This window comes from Haemaphysalis longicornis, unplaced genomic scaffold (genome assembly GCF_048455015.1).
Source record: "Haemaphysalis longicornis isolate Haplotype H1 unplaced genomic scaffold, Haemaphysalis longicornis Haplotype H1 scaffold_8, whole genome shotgun sequence".
Taxonomy (NCBI): Eukaryota; Metazoa; Arthropoda; class Arachnida; order Ixodida; family Ixodidae; genus Haemaphysalis; species Haemaphysalis longicornis.
The window spans coordinates 106821211-106844146 of NW_027526445.1; the positions used below are offsets into that span (position 1 = coordinate 106821211).

At 48.4% G+C, this 22936-nt stretch overlaps 2 protein-coding genes across 2 annotated transcripts in view; both read right to left on the reverse strand.

Moving 5' to 3' along the window:
* Positions 1-22936, reverse strand: part of LOC144149653 (uncharacterized) — a 73434-nt gene that overhangs the window by 29505 nt on the left and 20993 nt on the right. The window lies entirely within an intron of this gene.
* LOC144149652 (uncharacterized) lies at positions 764-19319 on the reverse strand. The gene is made up of 2 exons (XM_077681310.1): positions 17810-19319; positions 764-10303 (listed from the first exon to the last, which is right to left on the reverse strand). The coding sequence occupies exon 2, from the start codon at positions 6841-6843 to the stop codon at positions 4906-4908; it is 1938 nt and encodes a 645-aa protein (XP_077537436.1). The 5' UTR covers positions 6844-10303; positions 17810-19319; the 3' UTR covers positions 764-4905.

Consider the following 22936-nt stretch of genomic DNA (forward strand, 5'->3'; position numbering starts at 1 on the left):
GAACTTGTAAACCAGCAAGGGGGAGCGGACCTGCACACATTTTAGTGTAACCAGTATTAACTACACGGACAATAAATGGTATATTGTCTTCAGCAGCAGAGAGCAAACAGGTTCGCGACGTGCATTTTATTTTTCCATCTTTGTTGAAATGTTTGATATTGAGAGGGGCAGGCATACAGTTAAGTTTGGTTTCTCTAGTGTACTTACCTAATTTGCATGTATTGCAAGTGCCTGGCGCAGAATTTTGATGCAATACTGCACTACAGCACATTTTTTTGTGCTACATGCACATTTGTGGTGAGATGGTGGGGCAGGAAGGGCTGCAACAAATCCAGTGTAGTTACGACGTTAGGCCCCAGTGTTGTACCTGGTGCTGCCGGTCGCACAACCTTCCATGTATCTTCTAGGCGACACCATGGAAGGGCAGCGGCATAGGGTACCAGCAACCAGATCTCATTGCGGTGTCCTACCAAATGTCTACCCCTGTCCTTAGCGGTTGACCCAACTACCACGTGTCCATCAAACCAGTGAAGATTTGGCCCTTGCTGAAGCTTCATATTCATGACGATTCTTCCTTGACGACGTTGACCAGCTGTGCTGCACTGTCACTACCTTGTCAACTAGGGACAACTGCATCGCCCGATGTCTTCCGAGCCCTGCCTTTTCCTTCATCACAATGGGTGCCCCCAAATCTCAGAAGGCTTCACCTTTCTATCGTTACATGCTCTTAGGTATATAGTCCAATTACTTTTCTATTCCCCATTCCCAAGTTTGCACCTTGCACCTCCACATTGTTTCTAAAAAAAACATTCAATTCTCAAAATTTTCTCTAATCGTAATTTTTTTTGCATTACGATTTGAAAAGATGGGTTTCAGCTTGGAATTACCGTAACTTAAAAAATGTGATGAAAAAACTGCTATGAAGGGCAGTTCTGCCTCAATGCCTGCCGGACACCAAACAAAAAGGGAGCAGTAGGTTTGCATTACTTATGCATAGTTACTCACAAGCGTTACCCTGTGCATCATCACGATCATTGTCATTCTTGTCATTGACTGAAGCCATTGTGCAGTCACAGAGAAAGTCGGATTGCTCTTGGAGACAAATTCGAGGTGTTAAGCGGACGTTGCTGCCCGAAGTATTGCAAAAAAGCTGCTTTTTTTTTTTTTTCTAGAGACAATGCCACCACCATCATTCCTCATGTTTGACACCATTTTTGTTACATTTGCCAAACAGGTTTTTTTCCAAAGTGCTGAAGGGCCCTTGGTACTAGAACTGCTTACTGACCGTAAAATCACCTTTGGTGCCGAGAAGCACAGCATTGGCCGCAACGAGTGAGGCTCGCGATTAACATTCATGACTTCTTTAAAAGTTATTCAAGGAATAACTGCTTCTAGTGACAGCTGCAAGATAGCTACAACAAGGGTTAGGTCACCTGTGCTGCCTCACTGTGGGCAAATTGCCTGAGGCCCAGCCCATGTTGGTTACAGAGCAGCGCCTCAGAGAATTCATCCACAGTGTCGTCAGTTTCTGCAGCTGAGACTTCGCGTTTATGAGAACTTTATTAACCACTGCACATTACACCACTCAGGAAGCCAGCCCTGCGTTCCACACAGCACCACGTCGCCTACGGGGTCCAGTTCTGCAAGTGCCTTGCCATGGTGGAGCTGGTGAAGGGGGTAGAGCTGTTCCAGGATCTCGTCCACTGTGCCACGTCACCAATGACAAGCTGGACCAGAGGCTACTGCAGCTGAAGGCAGCAGTGTGGAAAGTAGGGAAAAGTGCTCCAAGTCCCACTGCTGAACGGATGGCCTACCAGCACACCACGCTGCCTGCAGATGCCATGCCAACTGGCTGGCAGGCAGGGATGAGCTGGATCGCGCACCTTCCAAGCTGTCCAGAGGCCTCAAACAACTGGAAGCCACTGGAAGTGATGTGGTTGGCCCCAGTCATTTTGGACGGTTTGGGAGCAGCAATACAGTTGATCCTCGTTATAAGAGACATGGATGTAAGAGACAAATGGGTATAAGAGACACTATTCACCCACATGGTTGGCTGCCCTATCTTTCCCATTAAATCGACCTCTTTTATAGCAGACATCGGATGTAGAAGACAGTTGGTTATAAGAGACAAGTCATCCTTGAAGTTTAATCAATAATCTCACTTGTAACAGACATTTTAACTTCAGATGCAGTGCCACCAGTCACTAGCTGCAGTTGCTTCCATTGTGGAAACACAGGTGGACGACAGACAGGTGCAGCCGCTATTTATTATGACTTCAGCAAACACAAAGTGGTTCAGTCAGCTATGAAATGACGATGAGAAGCCCTGCCAATGGAAATGCAACTGACAGAAGTGGTTGAAGCTTACTGCCATCCATTGGATGGAGCGCAATCGCACATGCGGGCTCTCCCACTCGCGTAGCTCCCACTCAAGAACTGCAGACGTTGAGTCCTGCAAGCGTAATGAATAGCCTGAGCACACAGCGGAAGAAGCTGTGCGCTCTGGCTATTCATCAGGCTTGTGAACTCAACATCTACGATTGATCTTCCACAAACAAGGAAAGGAAAAAAAGCTTGTAGAATCGGTTGTAAAAAACAGTGTAAATACAGTCATGAAGCAACCAAAGTTTGAAAAATTCTGGGGCCAAACGATAATTAGAATGAATTTTTTGAAACATGCTGTAGCATTCTTTTGAGCTTATATTAGTCATACAGTGCCCACATTGAATTAGGGTCTGATTAGTAAGTGAAAACATGGTTCCCTGCTTATAAGAGACATCCCGTATAAGAGACAGAAACTGCTCCCCGGTACGTGTCTCTTATAAAGGGGTTCAACTGTAAGTCTGTTTTGGAGAGAAAAAGATAAGGGAGTTGTAGCAGCCAAAGATTATTTCGAAGCAATAAAAACAACCCACAGGAACATTATATATACATTCCAACCCACTGATAACATCACTGGACATAACAATGAAGTCACGGCACCATCAACTTCGCTATATGTTGTATGGCAAAATAAACAGCTTATTAATTACACTCATTCTTATTATTGGCTATAACAATTGAGCCTGACGGTACGAGCCTATGTACAATATAGTATTTGGAGATCTGTGAAAGATCATGGGAGGGGAATGAATTAATTCAGGGCACCGAATTAGCTGTTTTTCATAAAACCAGCCACAACGATGGCCCTCGTGCCTTCGCTGAAGCAAATGTCGAAGCCTGCATATGAAGAAAATTCAAGCATGGTGAAGAACAGCAGCCTAATGAATTTATATATATGCCTTACACAAGAAAACGGAAATCTGTAAAGGAAAAAAAAAAAAAAAAAAAAAAGCGCCCAGATGCAAAATGTTCAACTAAACCACTTAAAAAGCTGTCCAAGCAACAGGATCAGAAACACCAATCTTTCACCTAAAATGTGCATGCATGCAGGGCAACAATAAGAGTATTTACTGGAAGAAAATTAGCAGGTCAACTAGTAGAGAAGCTCTGGCAAGTTGATCTTTGTGTCTGTAGGTGGGAGGGGCAGAAAATTAAACACTTTCTAAAGGTACAGCAGACATGCCCGCAAAATTTCTTAAGGATACGTCAGACATACCCAGCTCTCTCGCTCAAAATTCTGACCTCTCAGGAACCTAGCAAAACTACTTCAAGAAAGTGATATTTGGCATGAAGTCAACGTGAACATGAAGACAGTTAAATTAATTTTCCAGGATCCTGAATATTTTTTGTGTAATTCACTGTCAAATCTTACTCCCCATGCATTTCTATGGGATAGTTTCCATGGCTCAGGAACCTAGTCGCGCAACGTGCGAGACTTGAAACTGCACACAAAGCAAGTTTTCCCCCCCAATATTAGCTGCGCAAAAAATTTAACACTTTGCTAAATAACTACAGAGTAATCACTGTTGAAAGGACTGCCATGAGTGGGAAAGCTGCACGCAAAATTTTTTAAAGGTGTTTGGAGCACTAGGTTGAACTCGGATGGATTCGAATCTTCACAAGTTTTCCTTTAGTGTGTGCATGCCTGTGGATAGCGTTTTGTAATAGCTATACTTAGTGCCCGATTTACAATTCACGTAGTGAGAGCAGTCGGTCTTGATTTTTACACAACTGGCCAAACCGCTATTGCTCACTGAAGCTAAGGCTGACGTAGCCATCGCAAGAGTTACGTCCAACCATCTGTTTTTATTTATAACAGTGGCTCAGGCTAGTCAGTGAATAGAAGCGGTTTGGCAAGTTGGGTAAAATCATGGCAGACAGCTCTTGCTTTGTATTGTGAAATGGGCTTAGGGTAGCAGGTTGGAGTTCCACCCGAATTAAGGGGGCACACTGGTCTTAGAAACTTTTTTTTTGCTTTCCAACCAATTTTAATGAAACTCCATGGGCTTGTTCAGTTTTTTTAGCTGATTTCAAATATCCAATTAGTTTTGATGTAAGCTAATTAGTTCCCGAGATAATTAAAAATATTTCGTGATTGTTCTTGAGAACAATAGAAAAAAAACTAGTCAACAAAAAATTACCAGCATGGCATGAATAGATACTAGAAGTTGTGGAGAATGAAATGACGGAAGCAGTTTTTTTGTCTGGCAATCACACATGCAAGTTTACATCAATTCTAATTTCTCGGTTTAAAGTATGCCTGCTAACCAGTTATAAACAATGCTAATTAAACAATTATTTAAACGTGAAATGCAAAATCTGTTTCCCTTACTTCAAGGTTTAAACATTCAGCTTGACAATGCAAAAGAAATTATCTTTCTAGCTGCACCGCATGCCGAGATGTACCTCTCAAGAATTTCCTAAACGTCAAAAATATGCATTTTGAGAAAATGGCAAAAAACACAACGGTGCCATGTTTAATGTAAACGGTAAAACATTCTGTACATTTTTGGAGCGAAATGACTAGTAGGCCCCAGAAGCATAGTCCCCTTGACTGCTGGCATCCAGGTGCCGCTTCTTGAGCGTCCGCTGCACATTTTCTGCAGACGCACGCCTGAGGGTAGAGTCCCTGGTTCGGCGGCGGTCTTTTTCAGCCATGCGTTTGCTACTCAGTAGGCCGGGGTTCAAGCACAGCTCTTTGAGGATCTTGGATGATGTTACTTGACTTCCGGCATTAAACCTCATCACTGCCTCGGCGACCGCAGCTTCTACACTGTGCAGTGATGCATGGCGCTCCTTCGGGGCCAGCGACCAAATCACAGAGTGGAGACTTTCATTACTGTTCTGAGTCTTGCCTCGCTGGCAGCGCTCCAGCAGCTTCTTGTCCGCCAAGCGTTCGTACACTGGAAGCAAGGCCTCACAGACATGCGGCGGCAGGTTGTAGCGGTGTTTGGGGGCCGGCTCACCCCTGGCCTTGGCAGCGTTCTGGCGGCACCACGAGTCAGGACCTGTAGGGCACAGGCTGTGGTTGGACACGGCATCGTTGGACGTCACATGGTGGTATGTGGCCATCACAGCATTGTGCATGGCTGGCACGTCCCCTTTGTGAGATTTGATGGCCCAGCCATAGTAAGAGGTCAATTTGTTAACCAGGTCACCAGTCAGCCGCCCCCTACCACTGAGGCTCTCAGAGCCAGCTGGCCTCTGCTTGGGGAGATTGCGCAGTTGCGTGCCCATCCTCTTCTGGACGTGGTTCACACATTCCTCTTTGGTTACCTTTATAAAACCATACACATCTGCTTCCTTCAAAGCAGGGTAGGTGCGGCAGTCGCCATCAGAAAGAACTGTAGTGTATCTCAGCTTATGACGCTCCCACGACCTCTGAAACAGAATGAGGGCAGCTTCCACTTCCATCTCTCCAGCTTTTTTTGTGCTGTTTTTCTGGCAGTGGTGGTTCGCTTTCCACTCGTCGTAGGACGGGTCACTTTCTTTAGGCGCCCGCTCGCAGCCGGCACAAAAATTGCAGAGCACGACATAATCGAGCACAAGCCCCGTAAACAACTCGATAACTGTGCCGACTCCGATGTGCGACGAGTGTCCCCTCGTCATCCAGGAACCGTCGTACGACACAGCGATGTTGCCCGGGTTGCTGAGGTCCAGTTCCGCGTACAGTTCCCGAACCGATCGCGCGCACTCCGCGGTCAGCTTTTCCGACGCACGAACAGCTGCGGGCGTCAGTTTCGTCTTCACGTAGCTCTGCCACGTTTTGTTGTGCAGGCCGCGCGAAGAAATGTTCATCGATGAAAAAACGTCGTTGAATGCCGTTTGCTGATTGCCAGTAGACTGCATAGCGCGCGCGCCCAAAACATTGATGGCAAACGGCTTTGCCTTGCTCTCGCCGTCAACGCGCGGCGAGCTCCATGCCACCGACACATCGCCGCAGGTCGCGCACGTAAGCACTAGCTTTACGGCAAGGCCGTACTCCCTGTCCTCTTTGCCGATGTTTACATCACCGGAGCACAATTTGCACTTCACTGCACGCATCAATTCGTTCACCTGGTCCAAACTCACGATCAAAAACCGTGTTTCGTCCAGCGGCGTGGCTGCGGCATCGTCGATATCGGCTAACAGGCCGCACTTGCGTTGTGTTGCTCCAGTTGAAGCGAGCTCTTGCAGCTTGTTTTCGGCGTTGCGACGCACCTCTGCCACTTCTAACGGGTGCAGCACTGCTGTGTCAAGACGAACGCGGCCGCTGCCGGATGCGTTATCTTGAGCGGGCGGCGGCGGAGGTGCTAGGCCTATGTTATCAGGGGCCTCGCCGCTGGCCACGGAAGGTGGGTCGCTTGCTCGTTCAGCGCTCCTCGCTGACGCGGAACGGCCTTTGAAGTTCTCGAGGAGCGACTTCTTTCTTTTTTTGCCGTACTGATTCCTTGTGTGGACTTTCCTTCCGGCTTTCCACATCGCGCGCGATCCTTGGCTAATCCGTCGTTCTCAGTCCGAGCAATATGGCGCCTGACTGCGCCGCCGACGGCGCGAAGCAGACGACACACGCCGCTTGCGGCCAATCGCGTTGCGCTGTTTAGTCACGTGCGCTCGCCGGCGAATAGGAACGCGTATTTTTGCTTTTTTTGGCGCGTGTTTTCTACTCTACCAATGAGCGGACAGGAGCCAGAGTGGCGGGAAATTGAAGACCGAAGACCGCGCTTTCAAATGAGACCTAGATCACTGCGATACTGCCCGTGGCGCAGCTGCGGGGAATTATTGAAAAATTGCCATTTTGGCGTCAGAATCTCGCCAAATCGGGCCCGTACGGCTTTTATAAGTAGCTGTTACTGTTCAAGTACCAACTTTTCGGAGGAAAAACTGAGCAAACTAATAGAAAAATACCTGTAGATTTCAAAAATGACATCTAAAAAAAATGCGTTTTTGGGCAATTTTTCGGCCCCAAAGACCCGTGTGCCCCCTTAAGCCAGAGTTAGTCAAATCATCAATAATAACAATGATTAATAATTAACAGGGACTCTGGCTAGTCAGTGAGGAGACGCATTTTGGCAGTTTGAGTGAATATCAAGAAAAACTGCTGCTGCTGCATGTTGTGAAGTGGGCATGGGGTAGCGGTTTGGAATTCCGTTTGGACTGAGCTATAGTCAGTCCAATCATTTTTACAGTTAAATCTCATTATAATGAACACTGATATAAGCAAATTATCAGCTATAACGAACTAAATATAACTAATATAATCAGTGCGCATGGTGAAAGGGACACGCCAACAATGCTGAATGTAGGTGTCCCCTTTGTTATCCAGGTTAGTTACTCACACTGTTCTGTCAAATATCGCTACAGGCGCCCGCCTTGTGATCGTGCGATGCCTGCGTACGTGTTCATGTATTATGCACGACTGTGCGTTTGTCGGCAAATGTCTCTTGTGCGGAGATGTCGAATCAAACCCAGGCCCCGAGGTTATGCTGCAAACTCTTTCTGATGGTCGGACTGCAACTCTCAAGGCAACTGATGAGTTGAAATTGTAACTACTGGCTGCTACACACCGTGTTACCTCAAGTAAGCCCCTCAGCTTCACAATTCGAATTCGACAAACGTACGAACGAGGTGACCCAATCAACACGCGCAATCGATGGCCTGGAATTGCTTCGCTCATCCATTGCTCAACAATGTGAAAGACTGCAGTGGAATGTTGGTGATACGAATTCAGTTGATATGAGTTTCGCTGTGATACGAATTTGCACAATTCCCCAACCAAAATGCATTGTATATAATGTAAAGAAAATCCGGACGATTCGTACACCTTCACTGCTCTATTGGGGTGATATGAACACGCGAGCTGCCAACCGCGGCATGGACGGGAGGCGGGGAGTTTTGGTGTGACCGTGTGGTCTTAGTTGCGCACAGGCACAAATGCAGCAGCCGTCCACCGCCGACGGTATACCTTCTAGCGGGGTGTTTACAATTGCAGCAAGAGAGGTGCCGCTCTGGAGGAACACAATGTTTCACCCTCTCTACACCTGTCCTTTCACGTGCCCTTCGTTTATCTCCCACTACAACCTTTTCTTGCTGTCCTTCCCGTTTCTGCTGGCTGCAGCTTGGGTGCCTTTAGCTTCCATTTGTACTAGTACACTTTTTGTATAAGCCACAGCTGGGGCTGCAAACAGGCGTTCCCTCTAGTTTTTGACAGTGAGTACTCTCGCCATTTCGCCTCTTCCACATTCCTCGCTTCCCTCTATGCCCACTGCTCTAGCTGTCCTGTCGTTGTCTATCCTGTCGCATTGCTTGCACCGCTTGCGCGTCAATTAGGTGTGTGCAGTTCATGCATGTGTGTCTGTTGGCACTTGTCTGCTCAAACACCAACCTTCGAGACTCGTGTCAGCCACCAAATACGATGTTGTGGAAGCAAAAGGCGCTTTCCTTCAACGAAAAACTTCAAAATTTAAACAAGGCGGATAAGGAGGTGAAGAAAAAGCACACACACCTCGCCAGGGAGTCACGTCTAGCGCGACCAGATAACACGCACGGTGCAGCACTTCGGAATCAACAAGACGGGGGCAAAAACTTCTCATCACATCAAGTTAGAAGAAGTTCTGCTGCGGTTTAAAGAAGCCACCGCAGCTGGCGTCAACATTGACGGTGACGTCCTCCGTGAAAAAGCCGCGGACGTGGCACTTTTGCTCAGCATGGACGACTTACAGAGCTCCTAGGCCAGGCATGGCCTTGCCTTCTAGGTCGTCTAAGCCAAAGCTAAAAAGATCAACGCGTCCTCTGCTGAGAATTGGATGGCACCAACACTGACAGAGGTAACTGAGGGCTACGAAGATCGAGACATTTTTAACGTGTATGAGGCTGGGCTATTTTACAACCTGCTGCGAGAGAAGAGTTTGCGTTTCAAAGGTGTCTCCTGCACCTGAAATCATAGTCAGGCGCAGAAGCCTAGCCAATGGAAAATTTGCCGCTGCGCAACTCCACAAACAGAGCGGCAGCAAGCCCATACGTGATTGAGGCGTCAAAGGAAAATGCACAATCTACCCGGGGCATCCCACTCCCAACATGAAGAAGCTGCAGTCGTGCAGAACAGCTGTGGAACACGTAACAGCACAAAAGCAGAGGAACACTAGGGGCCGTATTCTGAGTCCCCCCTACACTCCATTCGCCCCCTCCACTCGACTGAGGGGAGGATACCGCAATACTTATGCAAGGGGAAATATATTTCAAGGATCTCCTCCACTGCAGGCTCAAGTGGAGGAAGGAGTCAGAGTAGCGAGGTAAGACAGAACGCAGGACAAGCGCTGCTGTCTGTTAGCCTCCATCTACCTTCCCACTATAATGTGTTACACAGCTTAGTACCAATTTGCCGAACAACACATTCTTCTGCACAACAGCCGTGCGACGCAACTTTGTCAAAACCAACTTGAAGGGTCCACGCAACACCAAGCAACAGAGTGGAGACCATAATTCAAATGGCGTCTATCAAACTTATACACTGACCCAATCTGAGGAGGACGGTATGTTGTGTACATCGACCCAGGCAACGAATGCACAGTTGCGTCGGCAACCCGGCCTCTCCTGCGCTTGTGAGCCGGATGTTTCGAGTATCAACACTCACAACCATCTTGCAATCACTTCTCCCGCGCATATCTCGCACGAGATACAACACTCTCTTCCGAGCACACGAGCTGAGTGGTTTTCGCTGCCCAGACTATTCAGGTCAAACATAACACATGCTATGCACTGCACACAGTAGATTCCGAAGCAGCATTGTAGGGCGCCAACTTTTCAACGACCAGAGCGCCCTTCATGTGCAGGGTCGAGGGAAATACCGGTACAGGGGTGGCGCCTGCAGTGGAGGGACCGGCTCCAGCCGTCTTGTGCTAGGTCGCTCCTCGAAAGTGTCCACGAGGGGGACCAGTGTTGCCTGCAGACACATTGCAACAAAACTCAGGGTTACTTTCTTTCGCTGAAATTGGTCGGAGCACAAAATGTGAGCATACGTGTACGCTCAGAAGTACGCAAGCATGAACAAACATAAGCCAGCTCTCCTCAATTTGGTCCTTGTGTCAGTGAGGAGCATTTTTTTTTTTTTGACAACAGGGGCTGTTGGGATTCCAACCCTCAAAACAGACAATGAGGTGTCAATGTTACTTGTCTATTACTATTTCCAACAAAGGGTGGGAAAGTGTTTCTTGCAAGTCTAATCCTTATCCCACTGGTCACTCCACAAACCTGGTGTTAAACGAGAGATCGTCCTTAGGTCAATGAGGAAGTGCTCATGGCATCAAAGCCATTGGCAATACATCATAAGGCATAGAGACATTTTCAAAGAAGACAGTGGCCTGTCTTGGGCTACATAAACGAATATTGGCCTGTCCGTCAATCGTTTCAACCACCTGCCACTCGGCCAATAAATGAGCAAATCAATTAGCCACTGCATGTCCATTTCGAACCGTTTCAAATTGCGAGGATATTTTGCACACATCCTAGAGCTTGCTGGTCCCCATTTGGCAAAGCTTGTTGTCAGTACCATTTCTGCAAGAATGTCATTAGAAAGTTTTGAAAAACAACAACAACAACAAAAAAAAGGGTAAAAATTGCTGCCTTGTAGTTTTACCACAGAGCTTTTACCAAGGAGTTTTAGAGGGATATCAGCGGAGTGAGACCTTTACACACCCCGACTCTTCATTGGGGGATCCTAAGCACTATTTTCGCGGTCCTGTTCGCCGTTGAATTGTGAGTACTGGTGTACGGTCAAAGGCGATGCATGGTTTATGTGCTGGACAAGCTCTACTACACGGAACCTGAGCTCCAAAAGAATGTATCCCAATAGCAGACATTGAGGCAGCGTTCAACGAAATGGCATCAGCCGTCGGTAATCGGCCAATAAAATGCCACGGCATTTGGTCTGCATGTATCAAATACTATGTAGAGTGCAGTCCTTTCCAAAACCATCTAACAGGGTTGACAGGGGTGGATAGGGCTTGAGCCTTTTGGAGCAGATCAGGGAATAGGAACAGCGCTGTTTTGGAGCAGCCTTGGATCAATAAAAGGGGAGTTTCGGAGCAGCTTTGGAGCATAAAAAAACGACCTTTGGAGCAGTGCATGCCTCTTTAGGAGCAGATTTCTAGTCCAACATCATTTATTTGCAATGTTTTATTTCTTGTAAACACAAACAAGGAATATTCGCATTGCTTTTACCAAGCGTTTGTTTTACTCAATGCTCAATCAATACTCAATGAGTTGGAAAAATATAAGCGTTATAACATAACAGCTGACAGAATGGAAACAGAGGAATCTACAGGTAAGCGATGCTTTCAATAGCTAAATTTTTTAACTAGACTTCCCACAAATATAACTGTTTGTCATACTACAAGACAATCACAGTCACGAGAAAACATCCAGAGAAGACCAGAGATAAGCAAAAAGGCCCCTTTGTACACGAGCTGCTAAAAGTTTTACCTTCCTTTTACGTAAAACAAGACAAGACAAGACAAAAAAAAAAGAACTAAGAGATAAAAGAAATTGACAGGAAAAGAGACTAAGAGGAAACAAGATATAATTGGATGCATTGTATAACTAAACATCACTAGGTAACCGAGAAATTAAAGATAAATTTTGCTGTACAAAAAACACAAGAAAAATTGATTGTAGGGTTTAACGCACCGACGCAACGCAGGCGATGAGGCGTGCCGTAGCAGAGGGCTCCGGATTAATTTTGACCACCTGGGGATCTTTAATGTGTGCCGAAATTTCGCAAACCCGGGTGTTCTTGCTTTTCGCCTCTGTCAGAAAAGTGGCCGCCGCAACTGGGAATCGAACTCGCGACCTCATGCTCCACAGCGCAATGCCACCTTAGCCACTGAGCCACCGCGGCGGATAAAACACAAGAAAAAATACGCACTAGCATATTTACCCGTTCTTTTGACGAAGGAATGCATGCCAACTTAGCCACTGAGCCACCGCGGCGGATAAAACACAAGAAAAAATACGCACTAGCATATTTACTCGTTCTTTTGACGAAGGAATGCATGCCAACTTAGCCACTGAGCCACCGCGGTGGATAAAACACAAGAAAAAATACGCACTAGCATATTTACCCGTGCTTTTGACGAAGGAATGCATGCCAACTTAGCCACTGAGCCACCGCGGCGGATAAAACACAAGAAAAAATACGCACTAGCATATTTACCCGTTCTTTTGACGAAGGAATGCATGCCAACTTAGCCACTGAGCCACCGCGGCGGATAAAACACAAGAAAAAATACGCACTAGCATATTTACTCGTTCTTTTGACGAAGGAATGCATGCCAACTTAGCCACTGAGCCACCGCGGCGGATAAAACACAAGAAAAAATACGCACTACCATATTTACCCGTTCTTTTGACGAAGGAATGCATGCCAACTTAGCCACTGAGCCACCGCGGTGGATAAAACACAAGAAAAAATACGCACTAGCATATTTACCCGTTCTTTTGACGAAGGAATGCATGCCAACTTAGCCACTGAGCCACCGCAGCGGATAAAACACAAGAAAAAATACGCACTAGCATATTTACCCGTTCTTTTGACGAAGGAATGCATGCCAACTTAGCCACTGAGCCACCGCGGCGGATAAAACACAAGAAAAAATACGCACTAGCATATTTACCCGTGCTTTTGACGAAGGAATGCATGCCAACTTAGCCACTGAGCCACCGCGGCGGATAAAACACAAGAAAAAATACGCACTAGCATATTTACTCGTTCTTTTGACGAAGGAATGCATGCCAACTTAGCCACTGAGCCACCGCGGTGGATAAAACACAAGAAAAAATACGCACTACCATATTTACCCGTTCTTTTGACGAAGGAATGCATGCCAACTTAGCCACTGAGCCACCGCGGCGGATAAAACACAAGAAAAAATACGCACTAGCATATTTACCCGTTCTTTTGACGAAGGAATGCATGCCAACTTAGCCACTGAGCCACCGTGGCGGATAAAACGCAAGAAAAAATACGCACTAGCATATTTACCCGTTCTTTTGACGAAGGAATGCATGCCAACTTAGCCACTGAGCCACCGCGGCGGATAAAACACAAGAAAAAATACGCACTAGCATATTTACCCGTCCTTTTGACAAAGGAATGCATGCCAACTTAGCCACTGAGCCACCGCGGCGGATAAAACACAAGAAAAAATACGCACTAGCATATTTACCCGTTCTTTTGACGAAGGAATGCATGCCAACTTAGCCACTGAGCCACCGCGGCGGATAAAACACAAGAAAAAATACGCACTAGCATATTTACCCGTCCTTTTGACGAAGGAATGCATGCCAACTTAGCCACTGAGCCACCGCGGCGGATAAAACACAAGAAAAAATACGCACTAGCATATTTACCCGTTCTTTTGACGAAGGAATGCATGCCAACTTAGCCACTGAGCCACCGCGGCGGATAAAACACAAGAAAAAATACGCACTACCATATTTACACGTTCTTTTGACGAAGGAATGCATGCCAACTTAGCCACTGAGCCACCGCGGTGGATAAAACACAAGAAAAAATACGCACTAGCATATTTACCCGTCCTTTTGACGAAGGAATGCATGCCAACTTAGCCACTGAGCCACCGCGGCGGATAAAACACAAGAAAAAATCCGCAGTAGCATATTTACCCGTTCTTTTGACGAAGGAATGCATGCCAACTTAGCCACTGAGCCACCGCGGCGGATAAAACACAAGAAAAAATACGCACTAGCATATTTACCCGTTCTTTTGACGAAGGAATGCATGCCAACTTAGCCACTGAGCCACCGCGGCGGATAAAACACAAGAAAAAATACGCACTAGCATATTTACCCGTTCTTTTGTCGAAGGAATGCATGCCAACTTAGCCACTGAGCCACCGTGGCGGATAAAACGCAAGAAAAAATACGCACTAGCATATTTACCCGTCCTTTTGACGAAGGAATGCATGGACATTAGCCCAGGGCCTTTTTCTTTTCTTAACCCTGAACCTAGGTGCGTGATCAGCACATTACACCTACCCCTACTAAGCACAATAGCTCTGCGCAACTAGATGCTCAAAAGAAACATTAACAAACTGCTCGCACAGCTTTCTTTGAATCTTGAAGTGGCCATGAAGATGAGATACAGCTTTGTTCACTTTGAAAGAATTAGGGCCCGCTTGCGCGAAGCACAATAAGACAGTCTTATTCACAGTCTAATCTTATTGGCAGTCTTTTTTTTTTTTCGGGGTGTTATGTTCCTTAGGCTATAAGACGCTTTCCGGAAACTTCTAAGACCATGAATGAGACAAAGATTGGGATATGACTTTGAATAAGACTGCTCCAAGCAATCTTATTCACAGTCTTATGCTAACGTGGTCGGTCATTTCATTATAAAGATCGACCTCCATACCGTGAAAAACGAGTGCAGAAGCCGTAGAAGTTGTGAACAATGCCGAGCGGTGGCCGTTCGACCGTCTGCTTTGAACAAATAAATGCCTGTTCCGAGGAGATCGACGCCATTGGAAACGCCATCGGGAGAGAGGGTGGAAAGGGCCAGACAACACCGGCGAGGGAAGCCGCAAGGCCTACCTACTTTGAAGTAGCAGCCAACCACCGTTTTCAACTTTTGCTGTGCGCTGTGGGCGCGGACAAGCAGCGCGGCTTTCTCTCCCCCTAAAATTAAAAAAAAAATAAAGAGAAAAAGGGCAGGAATATATTCTCTGCGGCTCGACTTATGTTCCAAGCAGATATCGGGTGACTGAGTGCGCGGTGTGAATGTGTGATCGTGTGCTATGTCGGCCGTCGCTGCAGTAGCTACGAAAAGGCGGCACGGAAACGACGGACCAAATATATTGTTTTATAAAATCATGCCCATTAACTCAGAAACAACAAATAGGCATTCACAATAGAACTGCAATGTGACATCAAAATTGTACATCACAGCAAAATGCTAGCAGCCTGCAATACCTCTGCCCGAGAGCGTTAAATAAAATCGAGTTTCCAAAGAGAAGCTGCGCAGACTTCGCGTCTTTCCATCAGTCCCTTCGAAAGTGGCTGTTACGAAGCTTGATTGTTTAGGCTTGTACTTTGATTGCGTATTCTGCTTGAGCATTTGGGATCTTTTGCGCGTAAAAGCAGCATGCATGTAATCAACATTCCGCTATATTTCTACAGAACGATTGTGTACAGCTGCAGCCCTTGCTGAGCGAGCTGCCAACTGGGCAGCGGGTTGTTGCGATCGTGTCGCCGTTCCAGGCGGCGTGAGCCGCTGGAGTTCTCGTTACATCCAAGTCTGCGACGATGAACCCGAAGACAATTCGCAACTTTCTAATTCATGGTGAGATGAAAAGCACGACTTGTGTTGCAGCAACGTGAGACAACGTGGATGCTTTCCGCGTCAGCCCAGTGGGTTTCTTGGGTCCACGCTTTGCAGCAAACGATCTTTGTTTATGACTTTGTTTACGCGGCGTGAGTTGGCCTACCAAAGGATGGCTGATCATTGTAACGTATTTGTGTCAAGGCCCAAGTACGCCGCCTGATGGTCAGCATTTCTTGACTTTATCCTATCATGGTTCGAAATAAACGCTTTCCCAATGCCGGCGACGTCAACAAGCAGTTTTGCAGCGTATTCCCCGTTTTTTCCCTAGGGGCCTCTCTCATGCTCATCTAGGTACCGGCTGTCCCTGTAGTCTTCAATAAGACTGCTCTATAGCCTGGCCTGATTGCTTTCGAGCAAGCGAACTAGTCCGAATCTTATTCGCGGACTTATTGAAGGTCGTGAATAAGACTAGACTGTGAATAAGACTGCCCATAAGCACGTGTGTTCGTGCAAGTGGGCCCAGCATTTGATATCTCACCTAGACCTATTCCAGTCACAAACATTGCTTTCTTAACCCCCTCGCCCACTCTAAAAAAAACGCAAGAAGCATTGAAAAAGTTTCAAATTTCACGCTAGAGTGACGTAATTGTGGGCCAGCACTACAAACAAACGGAACTATGCAGGCCCCACTACGGTCGGCGAGTCATGTGTAATAGAGGTGGCTTTCGTCGATGGGTGCCAGTCGCACAAACAAGATTCCATGATGACACTGAGAAATAGCCGAAAAGAGGCTCGGTAGTCGCCACTGCCTCACCTGTTTTTCTTATTATTTCCATTATTTGTTAGAACTTCGTGATGAACCTGGTACCACTGTTACAGTGTACTACTATAAGGTAAGGTGTGTCGTGCAGAGGAAAAACCAACGGAGAGCGCAGGCCCCTTTTGCAATGAAAGAATTGTATGGAGCGCAGGCGTTCCCCAGAGAACCCCTGTTGCAGCCAGCGCCACCTAGAAATTTTTAAGGAAAACTAAACAGTTATTTGACGGGTTTTATACATCTTTATATCATGAAACACAGAAATAAGACTATTTGGGCCAATAAACAAGGATTACCTTAAAGCTCCTGAAGCCAACTGGTAAGCAGTGGATGCCAGGGATGCTGCTTACAACAGGAGTTCCTCAGCAGAAATTTTCATCGCAAAAGGGACCCCCCTAATCGGCTCCGAACGACACACCTCTCTCTTCCAGTACACTCTACCCTTGTTACCGGGATGAAGCAGTCTTTCTCATGAACCAAATTTGCGTTCTGTCTTCATGGTCACCATTCGGCTGCAAACATTCCTTGGCATTTGACGAAGAAGTAGAACACCGGTAAAAAATTGGAATCATTATTGTATCCGAGATGCAGGGTCATCAAGCGTTTTTGGAAAGCAAGCCAAGGGTGGTAATGCCAGTGTAAGCAAGAGAAAATCGGGGAAAGGCAGGGGGGATGTAAAGCGAGAGAAAAAAAAAAACTGACCAAGAAAATCAAATTAGTAGACAAGGCATGGAACTCTCAAAGCCAAGAAGCAAGACTTGCTTTTTCAAATTGTGTTTGGCTGATTAGCGCGTTGGTGAAGTGTGTGCCTGGAAAAAGAAAAAAGAAAAGAAAAGAAAAAAAAAACTGCGCAGGAAGACCCGACTAGGTTTCACATAGTGTGCATAAAAAAAAGACTGCAGGAGACTGTCTCCTCAACATTTTCTACCACATTAGACGTCATGCAAACAGCTAGTAGGCTGCACATAACCCTTGCTACATATCTCGATAAATCAACTTCTGTTGGCATCTGCTCGGCTATCCGTGGCTGGCAATTGTGCTTAGCTTGGATAAAAGTCACCACAGACAAGACACGCTGCTTCCACAAAGATGGCGCTGCCTGCACAGCACAAGAACACACTGTTCAGAACAGACTCGCACAACAAAATAATGATGCCACAGCCTCTTGATTCCAAAGCGGCCAAGAGCGCCTCCCATACATACAGATTGAAAATACCAAAACAGGGCCCTTCCCTTTATGGTGTCACAATTTTTGCTTGTGCGCACGGCTGAAACAGAAGCAATGCACTGCTGACCTTTGCCGACATGCCAAGTATTGATGAGGTGGTCCGCACTAGGCCTCCCGTCTCCTGTGTACTCTATGACTGTTGGGAGCCCATCCGTGACGCTGGTTGCTGTAGTCGCTCGTAGACAGCTCTCCAATGCCCCCAAGCTCCTCTCACTCGCCTGGGGCAACCTCGTGAGACTTCATAGAAACGAAAACAACATAAAAAAGTCTATGGTTAATTTTTCTTGTGATTGCTTGATTGGTTGTGGAGTTTAATGTACTGAAGCTGCACCAGGGCTATAAGGCATGCCACAGTGGAGGTCTCCGGATTAACGGATTAATTTTGACAACCGTATAAGTCAAAATATAGGTCGAGATTTTTTACCACAGAATTTGCCGAAAAGTCACCCCTTGACCGATGTACCGGTCACTGGCATAACGTTGTCATCTAGCAAACAGGCAGCCCATCGGGCCAATTCAAACCGCAACGACACCATTGCCACCGACATCAACTGGAGTCGCCGCCTTTTTTTGTTGTTGCTTCTCTCACTGTCAGTGAGCGTCTGCGGGATTTTTTGTTCTTGCGCGAGATAAGTTAAGGCACCTAGCGCCAGTTCACAACAGCATTTTTAAAAGAAACGTTGTATAGCATGCCCAAGCCAACGGCAATGTGTCCAAATAGCGCCAGGTCGGTGTCACTGGAGAGAGTGCACGCTACGGGCGTAAGCTGAAGGGACAGCGCTCGTTATGCAACGCTCGGAAGACATCGTTTTGTGGGTGATGCACTGTGCACCTGGTACTTAGAGACAAGGTGGCCCCTTTTGACGGCGAGCATTCTGCGACGTCTCTACGAATGGATGGCCGACTACAACACCAAGGCGTTTGCTGGCCGCGTGCACAAACTGAATCTCGCGGCAGTCTGCACATGGGTGTCCCGTGCTTGGCGCTCGCTTACTGATGACTTGGTCTTGCCGGACTGCACAAAGGACGACTTGCTGTGGGGGAGACAGCCAGACAAAGGCAGTCGTTCGACAAGATTTTAGACAGCTCCAATGAGTAACCTTACACAAAAAAGTAATTATAGTCTCCATAAAATGCTAATACATGCATAATTTTTTTTTTCCCAATTACTCGGCTGCAAGGTAAGGGGGGGGTCGACCCATATTCCGGCTTATACGGTACCTGGAGATGTCTTAAAGTGCAGTGGAATCTCAACACGCAAGCATCTTCACTTTCTACCTCCTACCCGCTGCGGTGGCTCAGTGGCTAAGACGTTATGCAGCTGAGCCCAAGAACACAGCTTCGCTTCTCAGCCGTGGTGACCACTTTTCTGGTCGAGGCGAAAAGCAAAAACACCCGTGTCTTCAAAGATCCCCTGCTGGTGGTCAAAATTAATCCGGAGCTCTCCACTACGCAGCACCTCACTGCCTAAGCAGCATCGGTGCGTTAAACCCCACAATCAATAATCAATCGATCCAAACTCCCTTTCGCCTCTATCTGAAAAGCAGCCACCGTGACTGGGATCGAACTTGCGTCCTTGGGCTTCGCGGCACAACGCCTTAGCCACTTAGCCAAAATGGCAGGTGCAAGTTTGGTCGGCATTTTACCTACCCATTGGAGGGTAACTGTATCCAAAAAGTGCTCAAGTGCATTTTTTTTGGACTCAAAGTGCGTAAACTTCAGCCACAGCACGTTTGCATTGCATGGCCGCCGCCATATTTGTTTACAAAAGACCGCGCAGCCGGCGGCCGTGGAGGCAGCCTTGCAGCAGCACCACCAGGGGGCGACACATGGTGACTCAAGTCGCGGCTTTGGCTTGGGCTACGCTAGCCTACTACCGCTGAACAGAGCGCGTACGTTTGTTACTACTACTACTAAGTGGTTCGAGTGAAAAGGAAAGGAGATGCACTGGGGATATTATTGAGCCCAGCTGGGGGCTCACCTGCATACAACCCAGTGCGGGGGGGGAGGGGGAGGAGGGGTATATAAAGATTAGAGAGGAGAAAGGGTGTTTGTGTGTGGCGATTGGCATGTTTGCTCTCAGTAAGATGCCTTCGCCAGCCCAAAAGTGGAGGTTTTTATCGCTACGAGATAAGGCAGCCATCATCGCCCAAGTCAGTGGCCCAAGGGGGGATAGCGCCGACGAGTTTGGAAACGCCTGCAACTAGCTCAACCATTTTGAAAAGCAAGGATCCCACCAGTTTTCAATGGCGCACGTGCGCAAAACAAAACAGTGACAGCTGTGACCTTTCTGGACGTCTAGAAAGCGGTGCTCACTAAGTTTTGTAAACAGTATTGGTGCAACGAGGTGCCACTCTGTCTGGCAAAGTTCGTAAACAGAAGAAGCTGGGCTCCACTTGCATGATTGGACGTACTCGGTGCCGAGGGCCAGGGCGGAAAACGTGCAGAGAAGGTGAACCCACGTAATGTTTTGGATGCGTTTGACACGATCTCGTTCTTGGGCGCGCACGACGACTAGCAATGAATCACTTGTACAGTGATAGCTGAACTGTGACGTTGGCTGCAAGGTAAGGCTCACGAAGTCATATAACCGACTTTAGGAAATAAATTTTTGGTTTGTGGCCAATTTTCCGGTCGTTTATGTTTCATTCTCGCGGCAACGAAATTCCCGCAAAAGCGAATTATCTTGCTTTCCCCGGCGGTTTCGTTATTGCGGGGTTCGACTGTATTCAAGGCGAGGTTTAACACCAGACAGCAAAGAAGTTGCCCGTGTCAGACAATTTCTAGAGCTTCTAGCGGGTTCCTCAGTGAAGCGACAGCCCAAAAGTCTCCTTGTTACCCTTACCAGCACACTTGCCCTCATAGTGCACACGACACAGGTAGACCCCGGGGTTTAAGTGTTGCTAACTTCTCGCTTGCGCCAAGACGCACTCGAAAACCCCTTTGGAATACCGGGGCAAATGTCCGGCTCCAACGATCATCCTACACCGACACAATTCTCGACATCTCAACACTGTCTCAACTTCTACTTCTTAGTGCAGTCACCCTTTAACGGCAACAATGTTCTTCAGCAGTTTGGAGTAGCCGTCCAAGTCAGGGCACTCCCAATAGGCCCACAAAACCACGAAATAAGCTGGACCACTTCCCACATGTGGGACGTCTCCCTGACCACAGTGAAATCGTTGGACTTTTGGATCACGCATTACGCCAGCATGGCCTTCTGTACACGTCGGATTCCCTAACAGACCTTTCCAAAGCTATGGAGGATGCACGGAGCTTACCTCTTTCTTGACTACCTGTAAAAAAGCTAACTACGGTCGGCTTTGAGCAGCGCAAAGTCAAAGTGACAAATCCATTCAATCACTCCTTCACATTAACAACGATGCATTATAGCTTCAAAGCCAAACAAAACGCCTACGAAAGAAAAAGAGAGAAAGAAAAAAAGGAAGAAGATGAGGTTTTTGAAGTTGGGACATCAATATCTGCGGTTTATGACTGCATCTGTGTTTGCCAGTCAAATCCCAATGTTTTGTTAACTTGCATCCTCAACTTGCTATATACGAGTTCGCTAAAGCTTGTAGCTCTCCCTAATGCTGCTGCGCATTTTATATGCACCATGTAAGTTGGAATACAGGTCAAGGTTTTTTTTTCCAAAAACATTTGCCGAACAGCCACCCCTCAACCTATTACCCGGTGGTCACTGGCATTATGTTACTTGTCGTATGAAAGCCGTACACCCCATCGAAGCCCATTCAAACTGCAAAGGCGCTATCGCCACCGACATCGATCAGATGTGCCGCCATGTAGCTAGAGTGCGGAGAACCAGTTCCAGTGCAGTACCTCACTCCGCAGCCCCGCGCCGACGAGTGACGATCGAGAAATGGCCCCCCCTGCAAGCAGCACCCGCGAGTCCCGCACCTTGGGCCAGCTCCATCACCGCCGGCCGCGTCCGCACCATCCTGTGGACGGCCCGCACCTCACCCCACGGCCGGCGACTCCGTCCACATCGCCAGGCGAGCAGGGGCCAAGCAGACGCCGCAAAGAGCGGCGGCACCGTTTGTGGTGACCGGCAGCCACGGCGCCGGAGACACCGTCCCGTCCAAAGAAGGGACGAAACGTGGCCACGTGGACATCCCAGGAGGGGCATGCGCCGCCGCGCTGCTATTTCTCCGCGGCGGCGTGGAGCCACCACAAGCTGGTAATTGAAAGGGACCTGGCGCCCGAGCGGGTGCCCTGGATTTTCCGCCGCCGCACGATCAGCGAGCAGCACGCCCGGTTCCCAGACGGCATTGCGGCCGCGGAGGCCGGCGCCGACTACTGCGGGACCTGCGGGCTGCTGGTCGTGGCCAAGGACCCCCACGAAGCGTTTGCGCGGCACCGTGCCGCCACAAAAGCCAAGGAGCCGGCATCGTCGCACTCCAAGGCGGCGGCCCGCGTCAACCTCGCGGCCGTCCAGGCCCAAATGCGGGCTGATCCGGCCTTCGCGGCCGCAATTTTGGCTTCAGCGGCGGCAGAGGTCGGCCAGCCCGTCAACGTGGCATCGGTAGCACCCCCTGTCAAGCTCCGGGGCCCGGGAGGGAGCGGCTTTCCCAACGGGTCGGTGCTGCAGGCGGAGGCGCTTCCGGGGGCCGACAGCCTTGCCCACGCAGCTCCTGCAGCCAAGGCGGCTGGGTTCATGGAGACTTCGGAAGGAGGCCTTGCCTCCGTTCTCGAACCGCGGGCGGCAGATCCGGCAGCAGCAACCCCCATGGAGCAGAGCATGGAAGACCAGGGGCTGACCCGGGACCTGCTGAAGCTGCTGGACGAATTCTCCAGGCGCTGAACGGTGAGGTCACCGTTCGCCCGGAGCCCTCGAGGTCGAGCGGCTTTGGTCAAAGGGGGGAGGGATGTGGGAATTGCGGAGCTCCGCCATCTTTCCTATCCCTCTCGGCCCGCCGCGGAGGCGCGCTTCCCCCTCCGGGAGGATGCCCGTGAGAGCGAGGGGGCGCGGCCGAACCCCTCACGTGACAGGTTTGCCCGGAAGTTCCGGCGGCCTGGTCCGGGGCGGACGACGGAGGGAGGCTCTCGAGTCTCTTTGGATACGAACCATTGTCGGGAGCTGCCGTAAGTACGACTCGCTCCTTTTTGGCCTTCCTTTGTCCGCCCTCGCGCCTGTCTCTCCCGCCCTGCTAAGGTGGTGTAGAGCGACGCGCCC